At 37.6% G+C, this 17,687-nt stretch overlaps 1 protein-coding gene across 1 annotated transcript; it reads left to right on the top strand.

Moving 5' to 3' along the window:
• The first annotated feature begins 99 nt into the window (after positions 1–99).
• On the top strand, positions 100–11,292 carry CEP55 (centrosomal protein 55kDa). The gene is made up of 8 exons (XM_010000043.1): positions 100–282; positions 1,934–2,218; positions 5,034–5,099; positions 5,833–5,974; positions 7,942–8,255; positions 8,899–8,967; positions 9,819–9,944; positions 11,086–11,292. Exons 1-8 carry the CDS (start codon positions 100–102, stop codon positions 11,290–11,292), a joined length of 1,392 nt encoding a protein of 463 aa, XP_009998345.1.
• The last annotated feature ends 6,395 nt before the right edge of the window (positions 11,293–17,687 follow it).

Below are 17,687 nucleotides of genomic sequence, written 5' to 3'. Positions count from 1 at the left end.
GGGCTCACTCTGTGCCCGCGGCCGCGCCCTGCCCTGCCCTGCCCGGCGGGAGGGGCCGCTGTGCGTGGCGTCTGAGTTCTGTTCTGTGGGCGCTTAACGATGAGCTCCAGGAGCGCCAAGGAGATGATTATTGGCAAGTGGGGCCTGAAGGCGGGTTCCTCCAGGTCGGAGAATGAACTGGAGAAGTGTAAGGGGGAGAACGCTGCGCTGAAGAAATCGCTGGAGGAAGCCCTGAAAGGGAAGAGCAAAATGACTGATCCGGAAAGGAAGGGGCTCCTGGAGGTGAGGAGGGTGTTTGTGCTCGAGACAGCGTGTGTGATGCCCTGTTAGCATCGGGACCGTCCTGTCGACAGGACAGTTAATGTGAGTTGGAGTGTGTCCGACTTTGTAAGCAGGATGTCAACCTTTCCTCTTAAACAGTGACATCAAAGTAAGCAAAGTTTTTTGTTTGACGCTTTTGTTTTAAAATATTTTTGATGACTGAACCAATCAAATTACGATCATTGGTCAAAGCTGTTAAATATAAAGCTGTGAGGACAGCAGTGCCAGTTAGTCCATTATGAACTATCTTCACATGTTTAACTGCTCAGAACATTTGGTCCCAGGTAATTATTTTGAGCATTTCTGCAAAGAACATTGTGTTGACAGTTGCCTGAGAGCACCCTAGGAAGTGCTGAGTGTTTGTTTGAAATGTATCATCAAGCTTCCACTCAGCTATAGGTAAGCACAACTGCAATCAATTCATTGCATTATTCTTTCTATACAATCAAAGAACAGAACCCAATTTCCATTCCTTGCAGTCCGTTCAAGGTAGATAAGTTGTTGTAGAGAAAAGAAGTTCAGGACTTAGCTAGTGACCAAAGTGCATACTGTCAGGCTTCATAGAAGGGTGGGGAAACTTTAAATGGCCTTTTTCAAAGCTACAACTAATAGTCTAGGTACACTAACATTTCTAGCCTGCTTCTCTACAATAAGGCTTTTTATGTCTGTTCTACAGTATCAGTTGAGAAGTGCTGACCCAAGCACCAGTTTTCCCTAGACAGCTCTTATACTGTTAATGTGAGGTTCCTAGTTTACAGGTAGAAATTCACCAGGGTTGTTTAGAGATACTCAGTACTGTCTGATGTCAATATTTTAATTCTAGTGAGTGCTGGGTGGTCTCCAACCACTCTCCAAATGACACTTTTTGAAATTCGATTTCTTTCAGTTTCTCTGTCATCTGCTAATGACTTGATGTGAACTTGTATGATTTCAACAGCAACCTTTCTCATGTAAAAGGAAATGCTCTCATAACAGAACTTTCCATAGAGCCTCAAGGTATCTCAAATGCAGAAGCAATGTTATGTAATAATTACCTGTCCCAGAAGCCTACTGAAAAGAGAGTGCTTATTGGTAATGTCTATTAAAGCACATTTTGAAAATAAAAGGCCAGATAATTTGGAAAACAGGATTCTTCTGAATGCTTTATAAGAACTCTTTTGTAACTTCACTTCTTGCCATTTACTTTGCAAGAGGGCTCTGCTACTTCTGAAAAGCTAGTAAATATGCTAACCAACACTAAGAAATGTGTCACCAGCCTCTTTGCTAGAAGGGTTCCAGAGTTCTTGTATTGTTTGTGTCTGAAGATTCATCCAATGTAGTGATCTGTATTAATGTGCAAAGCTGAGTAGCTACCAATTCTGTAAAATGTGGCTCTGTTTCACCTACTTTGGACTGTTTTTGCTATCACTTGAAATATTTCAAGTGATCACTGTAGCATTGTGATGATCATTATATTATTGTCTGTTTTGAGTAAAAAATAATATTCTCAGCTAATTAAAGGCTGAGAGAAAATATTTCAAAGTGAGTATCCTCTCAAACTGTTGCAAAACTTGCTAATGCATTTGTTGCATAGACTGACACTTGTGTCACTTTCATATTCCATTTAATGTAGAAAATACTTTCATTTGAAAAAGAAAAAGAGAAATACAACCATCTTCTTGGAGAGAAAGACAAAGAAATCCAAAGCCTGAAAGACAAGCTTAGAACCAACCCCAAGGATGGTGAAGTCTCCTCATTACAACATCAATTAGAGGAAAAAACAAAAGAAGCAGAAAGGAGAGAACAGTTGCTTCGTTCTCTATTGGAAGAAATGAGTCAGTTAAAATGTAATTTATCCACAGTTACTGCAAAATGTTCTGAGCTTGAAAACAGAACTGGTGCTTTTCAGGCATCGCAGGTAAGCACTGAAGGAATGTGATAATTGCAGATACCAACTTTAACTTCTTTACAGGTTAGACTTGGAATTTGTACCCAATAAGCACCTTATCTGTTACAAAACAGGATGGTCACATCCAACAATAGATAATGATCAACAGCTCAATGTCCAGATGGAGACTGATGACAAGGGGTATCCCTCAGAGGTCTGTGGTCTGTCCTGGGACCAGTACTGTTTAGTATCTTCATCAATGACATAAGGGGATCAAGTGCACCCTCATTAACTTTGCAGATGACACCAAGCTGAGTGGTGCAGCTGACATGTCTAAGGGACAAGATGCCATCCAGACAAACCTGGACAAGCTTCAAGTAGGCCTGTGTGACCTTCATGAGGTTCAATAAGGTCAAGTTCAAGGACCTGCATGTAGGCTGGGGCAACCCCCACTATTGATACAGGTTGGGAGATGAAAGAGTTGTGAGCAGCCCTGAGAAGGACTTGAAGTGCTGGTGTATGAAAAGCTGGAGATGAGCTAGCAGTGTGTTCTTGCAGCCTAGAAAGCCAACCATATCCTGAGCTGCATCAAAAGAAGTGTGCCCAGGAGGTGGAGAAAGTGATTCTGCCCCTCTGGTGAGACCCCCCCTGAAGTACTGTGGGGGTGTTAAGCTCTGGTTACTCCTCAACACAAGACAGGCATGGATCTGTTAAGAGTGGATCCAGAGGAGCCCACAAAAATTAGCAGAGGGATGGAATGCATCTGCTATGAGGAAAACCTGAGACAGTTGTGGTTGTTCAGCCTGGAGAAGAGGAGGCTCTGGGAAGACATGGTGGCCTTTCAGTGCCTAAAAGGGGCTTATAAAAAAGATGGGGGCAAACGTTTTAGCAGGGACTGTAGCAATAGGACAAGGCATGATGGCTTTAAACTGAAAGAGGATAAATTTAGACTAGATGAGATATAAGGAAGAAATTGTTTACAATGAAGATAGTGAAACACTGGCACAGTTGCCCAGATTGGGGCTGGATGCCCATCCCTGGAAACATTCAGTGTCAGGTTGGACAAGACTCTGAGCAACTTGATTTAGTTGAAGGTGTGCCTGCTTATTGCATGTGGTTTGGACTAGATGACCTTTAAAGATTCCTTGCAACTCAAACTATTATCATATATCTTCATGCTGCTATAAATCCTCGTTTCCTCCTCGGCTGTTCAAACTAGTTGCCTGAATAATGAGTTACTTCTCCCATTTAAAATGGTTAATAGGTATGATGCCAGGTACTTGGCAAGTTTTACAAGTGCATTTAGTTTTCTACAGTTATTTTTAATGGAAAATGCAGTAGTTCCTCACTAAGTAGCACCTGGTAATTGGTGTCTGTACATTTTGTCCAGTTTTTGACCTGCAGATGGTGCTGGTTGCCCAGGCTCTACAGGGAAGTTGAGTATTTTCTAGAAGTAGACAAATATAGAGGAGAATATCCCTACCGACTAATGTTTAATAATAATCCATTTATGTATCATTTCTAATAATGCAGTATCTTGGGAAATACTGCTTTAAATACAATGCATGTACAATTTCAAGAGACTTTGAACTTTGTTAGAGAATTTAAAATGTATGTTAATTCAAGAGATTTCCATGATATTCTTGTTGGTGAACTACCAAAATATCCTTCAGTTTAAAATCAGAATTTTCTTTTAAATTTTTTACTGATGTATTAATAAAGGAAAATGATTGATGTTTTGACTGGCTGTCTTGGAAAACTTGAAAACAAGACTAGCAATGCTGCCTGAAACTGCTAGGTGGCGTATCAGCAGCAGATATACCCTGAAATTGAAACAACAGTTGTATAAAACAATTCTGAGAGTTTTCACTGAGACAGAGCTCTGCTTATAGAAAAGGAATCTGAGCACTTTTAGTGTCTCTAAATCCTATTTTCATTAGGAAGTGCTAAAGTTTAATAATTGCATTTGAAGATATCCTGTACTTTTTTCAGCTATAAACCTTGTTCTAAATCATGTTCCAAGAAACACAGGAAAACTTTGGGAAAATATAGCTTGGATTTGGGTAGTAATCTGTGTTCTTATTTCTTTTAAGTCCCTTCTGATTTATATCAACACAATTTCAAAAAGCTTCCTATCATGCAGGGAATAAACAGATCAGCTTATGAAAGAAGTATAACTGTTTAACTGTTTAGTTTTGGATAGGTCTACAGAATTCTCCAACTCATACTTTAAGCACTCTACTGTAGATCAGGTCTCAGAAAACCAGTGTCTGTGTCTTTATTGTTCTAGACAGGCTTGCATGGTTTCCTAGATGTGTATAATCTTCCTGTTATCCCAATGAAGCTAGCTTTTCAAGGTCTCTAGCTTTCCCCAACAACTCCTATAGGTTTAGCTTATTGTAAAACATGCAAGGATACAAAACCAGAATATTTACCTTTTTTGTGTATTTAAATAATACCCTAAATATCTTCATTTTTCAGAAGCTCTCCTGCCCCCTTCAGCTTTTTCAATATAGCAATTCAGCAGAAGAAAAATTATACTCTTAGGAACTGTTTTAATATGAGTTGCAGAGTTATACAATAAATGAATTGTAAATCTTCATCCTGTATCTTCCAGGAGATTTTATTTTAAATCTAAGAAATGGTTTTCTACATAAATTAGATCACTTTAAAACAACCAGAATGAGCAAGAAACACTACAAAGATCTTTAAAGATTTGTGCATCTGTTTTCCCTTTTTTAAATATCCATATGCTATTTATGTGAGATTAACAGTTATACAGGAGTAGTGTCATTGTTTCTGCCATCTATTTGTCAAGAACAATTAACAGGTTCTTTCTCTGCAGGAAGCTGTTGCAAACAGTACTGGATCACCAACTAATCTTCATGAAGTTGAAAAACAACTGAAAGATGTAAGCTTCATGTACAATGTTGCAAGTACAAATTGTGATTATAAATATATACATTTTTGGGTAGTATGGGAACTCAGAGGGTATGCTTACCTCTAAAACATAGTATCTAAAATTATTTTGTGACAAGACAACAATTTAAATTAAAAATATTTCCAACCTCTGAAAAGCTTTGCTTGGAACATCAGAATGAAGTGGTTGCTGACAAAACAGTGGCCCCAAGTGACCTGGTCTGACCTCAGTGCTGACGCTGCCTGGGATAGCATGAGGTGGATTAGAAACGTTTTGAGGTCCCTTCCAACCTGAATAATCTGATCCAATCAGATATAAAATCCATGTCCTTGTTCTTACAAACTTCTAGTTGCAATGATAGTTTTAGTTTATTTCATTTTCAAGATGTATTACCTTATGTCTCCTATTTGAGATTGAAAGGTTAATTCTGCATTATCTGGGCATGACTCATGAAAGCCTTTGTTTTTAAGTAATTTTTCCATTCCATAAAATAAGCCAATCAATGTATAATATTGCTGCAATTTTAATTTATGCTCAGCAGTGTAATTTATCCTTCTAAATTAAGATTGCTGTTGTTATACAGAGATTACTACAAATTGTAGCAGCATTAACTAGCTTTAAACTGTATAAAATTTTTTTTAACATTTTTGAGACAACGAATACTTTTAATATCTGATAAATTGCCAGAGATTTTTTTGTGGTTCTAATGTTCCTTTTCATTAAGGCTCTTGAGAAGAACCAACAGTGGCTACTGTATGACCAGCAACGTGAAGCATATGTCAGGGGACTGCTTGGAATGATATTTGAACTTCAGCAGAAGTCAGGAATAGTTAGCCAACAAGAATCTAAAGAATTCAATTTGGAAGGTATCAACTTTTTTTCCCCACAGGTGACCAAAACCATAATTATCTATAAAGTAAGTTTTTTTTAAAAAATATTGTAGCACAACTAAACAAAATCAAGACTTTCTTCTCAACATTTTGGTTTCCTACAAGTATAGCTGGTTAAGTATAATTTCTTTGCTTCTTTTTATGTAGCTACATTACTTGATTGACAGTAGTTCATGTTCTTATCTTCTTCAAAGAGGAAGCCTTGACACTCTATTAGCAACCTCTCTGTTTGTGGAAAGTGTTGAGGCAAATATAGGTATGTCTCCCATCCTTCAAAGTACACTTTCAACCTAGATAACAGAAGTATTAAGGATTTATTAACCAGGTGTGGATCAGGTTTTTTACTTTTATATTTTCAAAATAAATATTATAAAAATGACTCAAGACTGCCATGTTCTTTACTCACCTGAACAATTCTTACACAGCATGAAAACCTCTGGTAGGTTTTGGCAGCTATCCAAACCAGGGTTTCGCAATATGGATCTGGCCACCTTTAGCTCACTTCCGTGTGGGATGAAATTAAAATCATGTTGAACAGAAGAACCAGAAGAAGTTGGTTTGCTTTTCTTATTATCAAAGTATTGATTTCACATGTGCTGCAACTGACTTGCAAGGCAAATTCACTAAAGAGAACTAACATCAGCTGGAGGAGAAGGAGTATGCCCACAGATACCACACACTAATGTGCAGTGGCTTGGTTTTTATATTACTGCTTGAATCTTTATGCAAAAGAGTAAAAAAATAGCAATTTTGTTTTGGTACTGTTCAGAAATCTCTGAACAGCATCTGAGAGGGAGGCAGACTGAAGTAGCTCACCAGATGTAAATCATGAGTTTCCGCAGTCAAAGCTTTGTTGTCAGAGCAGCCAGGAGACTAGGATTAAGGGTATAAGAAAGTTTCCCTCCTTGAGCAGCTAGACAGCAGCTGAAATCCAAGTTTCTAGCTATAGAAGTTGAAAGTAGACATGACTGCTTTTTCCAAGGAAAAACTTGGCATATCTCTGCAGAACTCATCAGCCTACAAAGGAGTATTGCTAATGAGAAGGTAAGGTTTAGCTCATAGTTGAGGGGAGGAAGAATGGTTAAGCAAGAATTTTCCCCACTAAAGGACACTTTGAAGAATGAGGGGAAGCCTTCAATAGGAAATGTACAAAGTCAACATATTTACAGTGCCAAAAACCAGCAAAGCCTGTGAAATCATGCATTCCTTGTTCTGCTTTTGGGTCTATTTTTTTATCACTACTGAATTTCTACAGACTGCCTCCTTTTTTGTCTTCCTCCCTACCAAACTTTTCTAGGATCAACAAGCAGAGGTTTTTCAAATGCTGGTTTAATTAACAGTCACTAGCCAAGAAGCAGGCATTTTTTGTTTAAAAAAACTCTATTCTAATCCCTTTTATTTGCAATTTAGAAGTAAATGATAGCATATAATTTAAGAATATATTCTGCAAAAGGCAATGGATAGTCTGGCTTTAGTTAACAATGGTGAAGTAGGGCCCATCAGGTCCCAATGTATCTCTGGGGAGAGAGTAATGCCAGAACCTTGGCTAAGGAGTCTAAGTCTGGAAGTAAGACTCTAGTGTCTTTGGGCCTTGATTCCTGTGCATTAGGATAATGCATGAGGCCATATAAGAGCTGTGTGTGGAACATGGAGCTTGTGAAGTCATTGCAAAGAATGTAACATTGCTGTAATGGTTAGTGAAGGAAGTGGCTGTAGCACAGAATGCTGCATGCAAGCCAAGTTGCAGTTTTCCAGGTAACTACGTTGGGAAGGAGACATTACTGTATTATTGAAAGCTGTTTTAAAGTTGAGTGTCAATCTGAGCTGTGTAGTAGCCTAGAATATTTCTGCGAGTATGTCTTAAAATGCTGTGAAGGATTTGGTGTTCTGATTTTTAAGTTATTTCCCTCTGTAACTATCTCAATTATTTCTGACTCATTAAGGTTATCTACAAGAAGAAAAGCAAAAATATTATGACCAGCTGTTACTAACTGCTGAAAGTGATCTCACGACTGAAAGAAACACTGTAACACAGTTGAGATCTGAACTTACAGAATTAAAAAAGAAGTATGAAGAAACGCAACAAGAAATAATGAGTTTAAATGCCTTATTGCAGTCACAACAGGTTGCTGAAATGAAGAATCTAGAAAATGAAAATAAAATTAGAGAGAAAGTACAGAGACTGAAACAAGAAAATGAAGCTATTAAAGGACAGCTCAGAGAAGAAATGAAAAAGTCTGAAGATCTTTTATGTCAAGTAAGTGGATGGATTTGATGTTCAAGATCATTAGCAAATAATAGAGCTGAAAATTTTTAGTTAATCAGAATGGGCCAACACTCACTTGCTCTGGTAACTACTTTCTACATATAAACTCATATCCTTGTGGTTAAAACGAAGTTATTTCTTTGGGTTCTCATTCAAACCAATAGTTTTGTGAAATCTGATTAAACGCAACTTACTTTTTCACTTATTTCCCCGGTTTTGTGGGATACAAGAGGGATAGTGAGAGAATATTTAATTGGTTCTAATCTAGTTCATCCTCAAGGTAATAGTAAATGTTTTTTTAACATCATAGGATGTTAACGCAAATGTAAGTTTTGGTTTTATATTTTTGTCTGCATCCTAGTAAATACCTAGGAAAGTTTAGTTTGATTTTTTTGAACTATAACATCTTCCTGCATTCCCCCTGCTCAATGCAATGATAATGTTTCACTGGGGTTTTCCCCAGAGCAGTAGAGATATTCAGATTGGGTTTGGCTGTTGCATAACAGGCATACATTTTTCTCTGGGCATTGGAATAGAAAAGTTTACTTCCTTCCCTTTTAGATTTGTTATTTGTTGAGCTTATTAACTGTTGTATAAGGAAGTTCTTTATTCCAAATGTTTTTCTGCCTTGTAGCTGCAACTTCTTCGTAAATTGTTGCTCAAACATCAAGAACATGCTAGGATAGCTTTGTTGGAACAACAGGTACTGAATTATATGCTAAGATGCTGGTACTTAATCTGTGTTACGCACAAAGGCTTTCTAGGCTAACTTTTCAAATTTAAGAATAATATATTACATAAAGTATTACTAGACATGAATGCTCAACAGTGAATAAACTCTTGATGCTTCTAAAAGCTTCTAGAAGTTTTTATGTATCTGTCAAGAGGAAAATGTGTAAGATGTGTAATCTTACACATTGTGTAAGAGGGTGTAATCAAACCTGATGATATTTTTTCCACAATCCCTTGTTCAACTGTACAGTCTCAACTGGTACAGCAAACATCCTAAAACCAACCAGCTTATTGAAGTTTTTTAATATACTCTTCATAAAATTATACAAATAATTGCAGTGTCATCTTTTCAATCTTTATTTTTTCCATACAGATTTAATTTGTCACTGGGGAAAGAAAAGGCATTTTATTTGCTAAGCTTGGGTGTGCAGTGTTACCTATAGTTTCTGTCCAAACTGTCTTGCTATAAGAATGATCCTGGAGTAGAAACTTTTTAATGAGAACTTGCACTATATGCTTTTCTATGAAATGTTCAGTTTAAGACTGCAAGACAGCTTGAAATAATCTCCAACCAAATAACTTCAATCTTCACCTCTACTAAGGGAGAAGATTTTCATAATTGGTCATATATGAATTTCACTGTAGTTGAAAGCAGCAAGTAATGTATATGTATTTAAAATCCCATTTTATTATATGATAGCAGAGTAAAACTTATTTTAAATATATAAAGGGGAAACATTTATCTCTTCCTTAATACCCCTCCCCACAAATCTTAATCATTCTGACTTTATTCTTTGCTTTTCACTTCTGGGGGGTTGCCAGGTCCAGATATGCACCACAGACTTGGAGAATGAAAAGCTTGACCACCAGAAATTGCAGCATCAGTTAAACAAAGTACATAAGGAATTGCGCAAGGCCAGGGAGCAAATAACCCGTCTGCACCCTCTGGTATGTACTGTATGGCCTGCAGTTAAATTTAGTCAGGAATTTTGCATAAATGTACACTTTTTAACTTTGGGATCTTATTTCAAGTGTCATGGGTCTTCAATGTCATCAGATATTCACTATAGGCTCTTAGATCCTTTAGGTATGTAGCCCTAAGGTGCAGAACCCCATGTCAGTTAGCTAGGCATCACTTTCCTCTACAGCATGCACTGAGATCCAGGAGATCCAGAACAGTCAGGTTCTTGAGCAGGGTACATAACTCTATTTTATATCACAATGTGTATCTAGTCTTGCAACAGTATGCTGCTACTGAAACTTACTGCTAGAGAACAGGACACAAGCCTTAAATATAGAGGCTGAATTTCTCTGAGACAGGATGGATGGGTCGTTTAAATCTGAGTTTTTTTCATTTCCAAAAAGACAAGCTTCCTACTACAATGAAAAAGGACATTTGTATTGTGAGGACCATGACCTGTTTGCTCTTTACTGCATAAGCCCAAAGAAGGCCACCTACATTTGAGCTGTAGACTTAATGGAGAAATTAATAGGGAAAGTATTAAACAAGTCATTGCTCTGTCGTACCTGAGATTGCCCTAATCTTGAGCAGAAATGCATTCTGCCTGTTGGTCCTTCTGGAACTCTACAATATGGAATCTTGTAAGATTAGGTGCTAAGAAGCCAGAGGAGTAGCTGTCAAATAGACAGCCAAGTGCATTTTACAGTAACAGACAGCCTTCACACACGGGAGCTTATGGGATCTGCAGGAGAAGAGAAAATTAGTGTAGAGTTTTTGGGAACATAACAAGGCAGCATCCTAAATAGAGGTGACTGGAGGCATCATGTTGTTAAGGAAAGACAATGTGTGAGTAGCTAGGAAGATAGCTGGAGAAGAATTCCCAGTCAGACATTGTGGGGAAACCTGTCTCAAATAGTCTGCAGAAAATTTAAATGTGGTGTAAGAATTGTCCAACAGGCCCTGTTATTAACATGAATCTGTATCTGCATTTAGCCATCTTCAAAACTCTTCTCTTAGAGCTATAATGCACACAAGGCTTGTTTGCCATCAAAGCTTAATATTTTTTGTTATAGTATTTAATCAGTACACACGTGCCCCAATCTTACACTAAAGCTTCCACTTTTCTAGAAACTCCAGGAATCTGGACATGTGGTACCACAAGAAGATATACAACCTGTGTTTGAAGAGAAGCTGACCATTTATGACAGAAGTCCTTCCCCGAAACATTCAAGCCTTCTTGATGAAAGTTTTCTTGAGTGTCCTAAATGTAAAGAGCAGTATCCAACAAGCCAGCATAGAGAATTACTAGCACATATTGACTTCTGTACAGCTTGAGGTAGAAATGGAGTTATTATATTTGCTTTATACACACTGTCAATATGCTCTTCTACAAAAGCAAAAGATCTTTTAGAGCTTTTTTCTTAAGGTTATTTAAAGGACTACTGTATTATAATTCAGTTGCACAAAAACATTACAGTAATTTATTTGGTCTCAAGTATTTTACCTGACATTTTTTCTGAAAAAAAAGCTACTGCATTTTATGTTTGAAATTAATTTTTTATTTTAGACTTATTTTTTTGCACTATTTAAAAAGAGAACAGTAAAAGCATACCTTTTGGGTCTGACCAAGAATGATGAACTTAAGGAGTAAAACAGAAATTGTTTCAGAATCTCAAGGTTTTGCTATGAGGGAAACTGTCTTAATTTCACACCTGTCTTTCTAAACATTCTTAAAATTCAAGGTAACTGTGCTTGTCACTGCAGCCTAATAATTTTTATCTCTAATGGCACTACTTTTGGAATTTTAAGTTGTCTTTTAACAGCACATTAATCAGCTAGTGCTGTATTCCCACTTGCATACTTGGCATAGTTTCTGCAAAAGGAAATTCTGTTCTTTTATGTATTATAGATGAAATAAGTTTGCCTGCTATGGGTCAGCAGTATTCTCTTTAATAGTTCTGAGGCCTTCTTCAATTAGCATAGAACACTTTCTCATTAGAAGCTGGTACTGTAGAGGAAGACCAATACAGTTGATAATGTAGTAACCTTTAAAATTTTTTCTGCATTCCAGCACTTCTTCTGAACAATGCAGTTAGTCCTGCTTGCTAAACGTTAGACCTAAGCACAAAAACCCTTTACTGATAAATTTATACGCATCAGTGTGGCATATGTTGAAAAATATAAAAATTACATTAAAGTGCATCAAAGGACCTATTTTGAAGGCATAATGACAAATATTGCCATCACTTACATGTGACTAAAACCAACTATAAAACTCCAGCTCCATAAAACATGCAGATCACATCACAGCTTTTTTCACTCTTCAGAAGCTAAGGAGTCTAAGGATGAAATTTTTTTTTATCCTAAAATTAAATTAACAAGAAAATGGTCTGCTGTGCTCCTCTCTCTAGTTATATGTAGGAAAGAGATGTTTGTGCCTAAGGAGCTCATCTTAATGCTAAGATTTAACTGGAGATTTAGTTCTTTGTAAGGCAGGAAGTAATTAAAAAAAATTCAAGCACCTTGTATCTGTGATTTCAACAGTCTTCTGAGAGTCCATTGCAGATATTTGAATTTCAACATAGCAGAAATTGTGTGAGGCCTGTATCATTTGAAGATGCTGGTCCAGGGAAGCTTCTGCATTAATATAAAGGGTTCACCAATACTAGCGTGTTTATAAATCCTTGCTTTCACATAGAGTTCTTTGTAAAGAGCAAGGGAATTACATGCTTTCGATGCAATGTGGTATGGTTGGAAAGACAGCTAAACTGTGCATAACATTTTTTACACAAGGAGAGCTTCTTATGAAATAATAACAATTGAGATCTTTTTCTTGTATCAAAATGTATCAACTTATAATAATATACTTGCTTGTGCAGCTTTTTTCTTACTCTTGGTTTTGATAACCTTCTTTCACAGTTATTTGCCATGTGCCAGTAACTGTACTACATATACTTAGGCAAACTATAAAATAAACCACTTATGTTTAACTGTGCAGATAAAACATGGCAGGGAGGCACAGTCCTGGTTATGCTGTAAAAGAATCATGGTGAGCGGCACAAATAACTTTGAGATCTTGGGATGTCACTGTTCACCTGGCAAAGAATGCTAACATAAAAGGTGCAGTGTTTTCAGGAAAATAAGAGGGAATATTGCTCTCAGAGTAGCTCTGTAACAAAGCAAAGAGAAGTGTGTTTACAAGTGATGAAAATGTAGCAGTGCTCTGGGCATTTCCATTTTAATCTGACAATCAACTTGTCTATTAGTTTCCATATCTTATAATCTGACTGAACTGTTAAAATTAGAGTAACAGTTGTGGCTATGGTTTTACTTTAAAGGTAAGCAATTATCTACAGATACTGAATCTTTATTTTATGTTAGAGCAATACAAGCTTCTAGGTGGAATACTGTATCCAATTTAAATACTGTACTTCAAGAACAATTTAGACTAATGTGAATGTAGTAGATGTCTTTCAGTCTTCTGATAAAATTCATTAAAGAATCAGGGTTATGTAGGCTAGGAAGGACCATAAAGAAAAACTGCACACAGAGGAAAGAAGTCTTCCTCTGCTCGATGGGACAAGTAACAAGCTTGAAATTGCAATAGGAGAAATTTCAACATAAAGAAAATCATTCTGATTGTTGGAATAGATGAGCAGTGAAACACAACTTACAGAGGCTGAAAACTCTCTACCACTGGAGATTCACAGGGATGCTTATCTAAAGATCTAAACTATTCCTGACAGGTGAGTCTGTGTTGGGTCAGCAATGTCAGCTGGATGATTTCTCACAGTCTATTGAGGCCTTATTTTTAATGACACATATAGACCTGCAAAAAATACACCAAAAGATCTAAATTAAAAACAAACAAACATGTAGCACACTGGTCACTCTGCACTTACTCTTCATGTTGTTTTATCTAATGCAAAATTAGCAGCTAGAGCACCAGAAGTCAATATAACAGTTTAATTTCTTCTTGTTTCTCGTGGAAAATAATTGGCATTCCTATAATATAGTATAAACTTCTAGTCTGAGTAGAAAATGTCACTCTGAATCAATATTTGCACTTGTGCATCTCAACCCTGCTGGAAAACAAGATAAATGACAAGTGCAACTTGATGTAACTTAATTCCCTAGTGTTGGGAAGTGCCTTGTTCCCACATTGTTCTAATGAACAGTGTCATGCTGTCCATTCTTTGGCATTTGGGAGTTTGGGCTCCTTTCCATACAGTGCCCAGGAAAAGGATCCAGGAAGCCAGTGTACTGAGTGGGAGCTACCAAAGCCAGTAAGAAACATGACTCCTGAAGAGTGGCTAGGTATGCAGAAAGGAGGTGCTGCTGAGGATTCATAGATATAAATTCTTGTCTAGCACTGACAAATGAGTTCTTGAAGAAAAAAAAATTAAAAGTAGACTTAAACAGGACCCATATCCATGAAGCAAGCACTTCCCCTTATATCTAGTCCCCCTTCAGGCCTGGAACAGAGCTGTCCCAGTAGTCAGGGACATAGACTCATTTTGCTGTCTCCCTGAACAACCAAAAGCTTAAGTATTTCATAGTGAATCAATAGTTTCAAAAAGAGCAAGTTAAGATGCCTCAAAATATCCTGTAAGAAACAAGCCCAGAACCTTATCATAGTGACATCCAGCTGGCTTCTTGACAGAAGTGCAACCAGGTTTTATTTCCCTAATCAACTTAAAACTGGTGGAGGAGCCCACTGCCTCAGCAAAAGCACAACTTTTATCAACATAACAAGTGTGATCAGGTCAGTATTCTGTAATTCAACTAGACAGAAAGCTATACAGCCTTATTTAGGCATCCATGCTTTCTGGACATAGTTTATTAAAGTATCTAAGTCACATGTCTTTACTTGTTTACTTATTAAATTATAATGCAACCAGACCCCAAACAGCCTCTGATAATGCAAAGCATGAACAGTGTGGGAAATATAATGATTTAGCACTACGCTTAGGAACTCAGACAAGTTTACAGTGGAATTTAAAGTGTTGTCTGTATTTCCTCTCACTGGTGTTCTAAGAATAGTTTTTCTGTTTCTCCAGCTCTAGTTTAATGCTAGCAAAGCCCAAGTCTTGCCTTCCAGTATGGACATATTTTCTTTGCAGCAGACAGGCACTCTGTATGACTTACTTCAGAAATGCTTGACTTTTAAAAGTAAAGCTTTCATCTCAATTCTGACCTGAAGAACTCTTGTTTCTCTCAACAAGTTACTGTTCTAAGGTAAGTCATAAGGCAAAAAAAGCAAGCTGATTCTCCTTAAACCTCATCAATAGGAGCATTCTCTAATTGCTGAGTTCTTGAGTATGAGGGAAAATTATGTTTGTGATCTCTGCAGTGTCTGCAGCCCAACAAACCGATGTGTTCAGGGAGTGTCTGAGTACAAATGAGCAAGAGAACTTGGTGAAAAGTTTTCCTTCTAAATCCTTCTGAGGCATACCATAGTATTTGCTTGTATGGCTCTGCATCCAAGCTCATCAGAAGAAATGTACAGAACCTTATGTCCACCTGAAAGTTACCAAAGGTTCAGCAGCACTTAAACAGCAGCCTATAATTCTCCATGCAAATCTTGCTCAGGGCCTCAATTCCTTGGTGAGAGTCTTCTACCAGATCCTACAATGTCCAAAGAACCATTCTGATACCCTGTATTTATTGATAAAACTCAAATCCATGGGCTAGATGTAATACAGTTCTAAAACTATTAAGAAACAACCTCATTTAGTTTAGAATAGTCTAGCTGGAGCTAAGTCACCCTGGTAGAGCTGGCTTAGCATGTAAAATCACAGAGATCATGACTTTTCAGGGGAATTCTGTTACATGGATTACATACTTATATTTGCATTTGGTTCAGAGAGAAATCCCTCCCTTACTCTAAGTCATGAGGAAATTGCTTTTGACTGAGGTGTTGATCAGTCATGCTGCTTCTACATCCTGAAACTACAGTGCCAGTGGCATGCATCTTGGGAAGCATGCCAGCTTCTGGTGGAGACTGATCACAGGAAAATGAGACTCCCCAGAAGAAATGGTGACATGCTCACTCAGAAGAAGCAGGGACTCGTTCTTGACATGATAACACAGATCCATAGAACCATTTGATATTTTCAGTGCACATGGAGTGAGTGAGCTTGCTACTATTTCAACACATCAGATGCATTTATATTTGTGCTACAAATTTAAAATTGTCCCTTTGTGTAAATGATTCAGCTCACTGATAAACTAATAGTGAGCAGTTAAAAAACTTCTTAAAAAGCAAAATAGATCAAAACAGATTTGATTTGTATTTGAAACAAACCTTACAATGGCATAACTTCTAAGCACAGAATTAATAGTGTCTAGAAGCAGAACAACTGCAGCATGGTATGTAAAAGCAAAATTAAAATAGCCAACCTTGCTTGCAATTTATGCTAAAACCTTTTTTATATAGACACAGCTTGAGTCACCTGCAAGCTTGGAATCTCTTTTGTGAAGACAGCCAACATTTTTAATGCAATGAATTTGAATTACTTAGCAAACAAATCTGCAATATATCTTACAGAAGTCAGTACTATTATCTTGCTGTGATACAGGTGCATGAAAATAGAACCAAAGACTTGAACACCAATCTACATGCAACAGGATGCATAAATGAGACAAAACATATGACTAGGTCACATCCAAAGGGAACAAGAACCCCTGCCTCCCAGAATCACCTAGCCCAGGAGGTGGACTCTGGGAACATTTCTTATGCCCAAGAAATGAGTAAGCTTAACTATGCCCATCTGTCATGACATTTCATAGTTGTCAGGGGAACAATCTGAAAAACAGAGCTGTACTCAGGGTAACACAGTCCTTATCTGCTGTAGAGAAAGCACAAAAGCACAGACTCAGGCTTTCATTTAGGACAAAAAAGGAAACAAGATTTTTCCCCACTAGGGTAGCTAACCAGCTCCACAGAAATCACTACAACTTTAATTTAACCTACAACAATGAAATCTGAGTTCACTCTATGTTTCACCACTTCTAAGCATAAAAGAGTACATAGGTTGAAAAAAATTACGTAGGTTAAGCAATCATAACAGGTTTCCAAGCATTCTGTTAATCACTTCCTTGTCATGTGCACATGTGGAGCATATACTGCACACAGCATCCACCTATTACTGTAATGCCAGAGTAGCTCCATTGAGGTTATGATTCCTCCCTTCCCCAGATTTCACGTTGTGATGGTTGCTATGACTGTAACTACCCAACAGCAAATACAGCTTTTGTACTTCATGGGAGGGAAAAGAAAACTATTTTTTTAGATAATGGATCCATTAGACCCATGAGTAATCAGACTTTTTGTTTCTGCAAGGAGCTTCCACTCATTTGATAAAACTCCACAGAAACGTGCAGGTCTCTTCACACCTCTGCTGTCCCAAGGCACAGGATTTTGTACACAGGTGAGTGTGAAACTCACTCACTAACAGCATACTAGAAGCATCATTTTGCTTAGGTTCTCAAGATCAAATAAGTGGCTTAAGACAAGTAAGGTCTTCATTCACTCCTAAGGACCAAAGCTAAAGGTGATCCTTCCTAATGAACATCAAGGGTCTATCCATTTATCTGTGCTACCACTTCCAGCTGCCCCCCACCCATCCTGTTAATGCCTTCCAAGTTTTCACACAGGTACAAGCAGACTTCTAAGGATGGCTCTTTCCCAAATCCCAGCCTCTGTTCAGAGCTGACCACATTCCTGC

Source organism: Chaetura pelagica, unplaced genomic scaffold (assembly GCF_000747805.2).
Source record: "Chaetura pelagica isolate M959 unplaced genomic scaffold, ChaPel_1.0 scaffold436, whole genome shotgun sequence".
Taxonomy (NCBI): domain Eukaryota; kingdom Metazoa; phylum Chordata; class Aves; order Apodiformes; family Apodidae; genus Chaetura; species Chaetura pelagica.
Note: the sequence above shows the minus strand (reverse complement) of the source record. Positions and strands in the feature narration are given on the sequence as shown.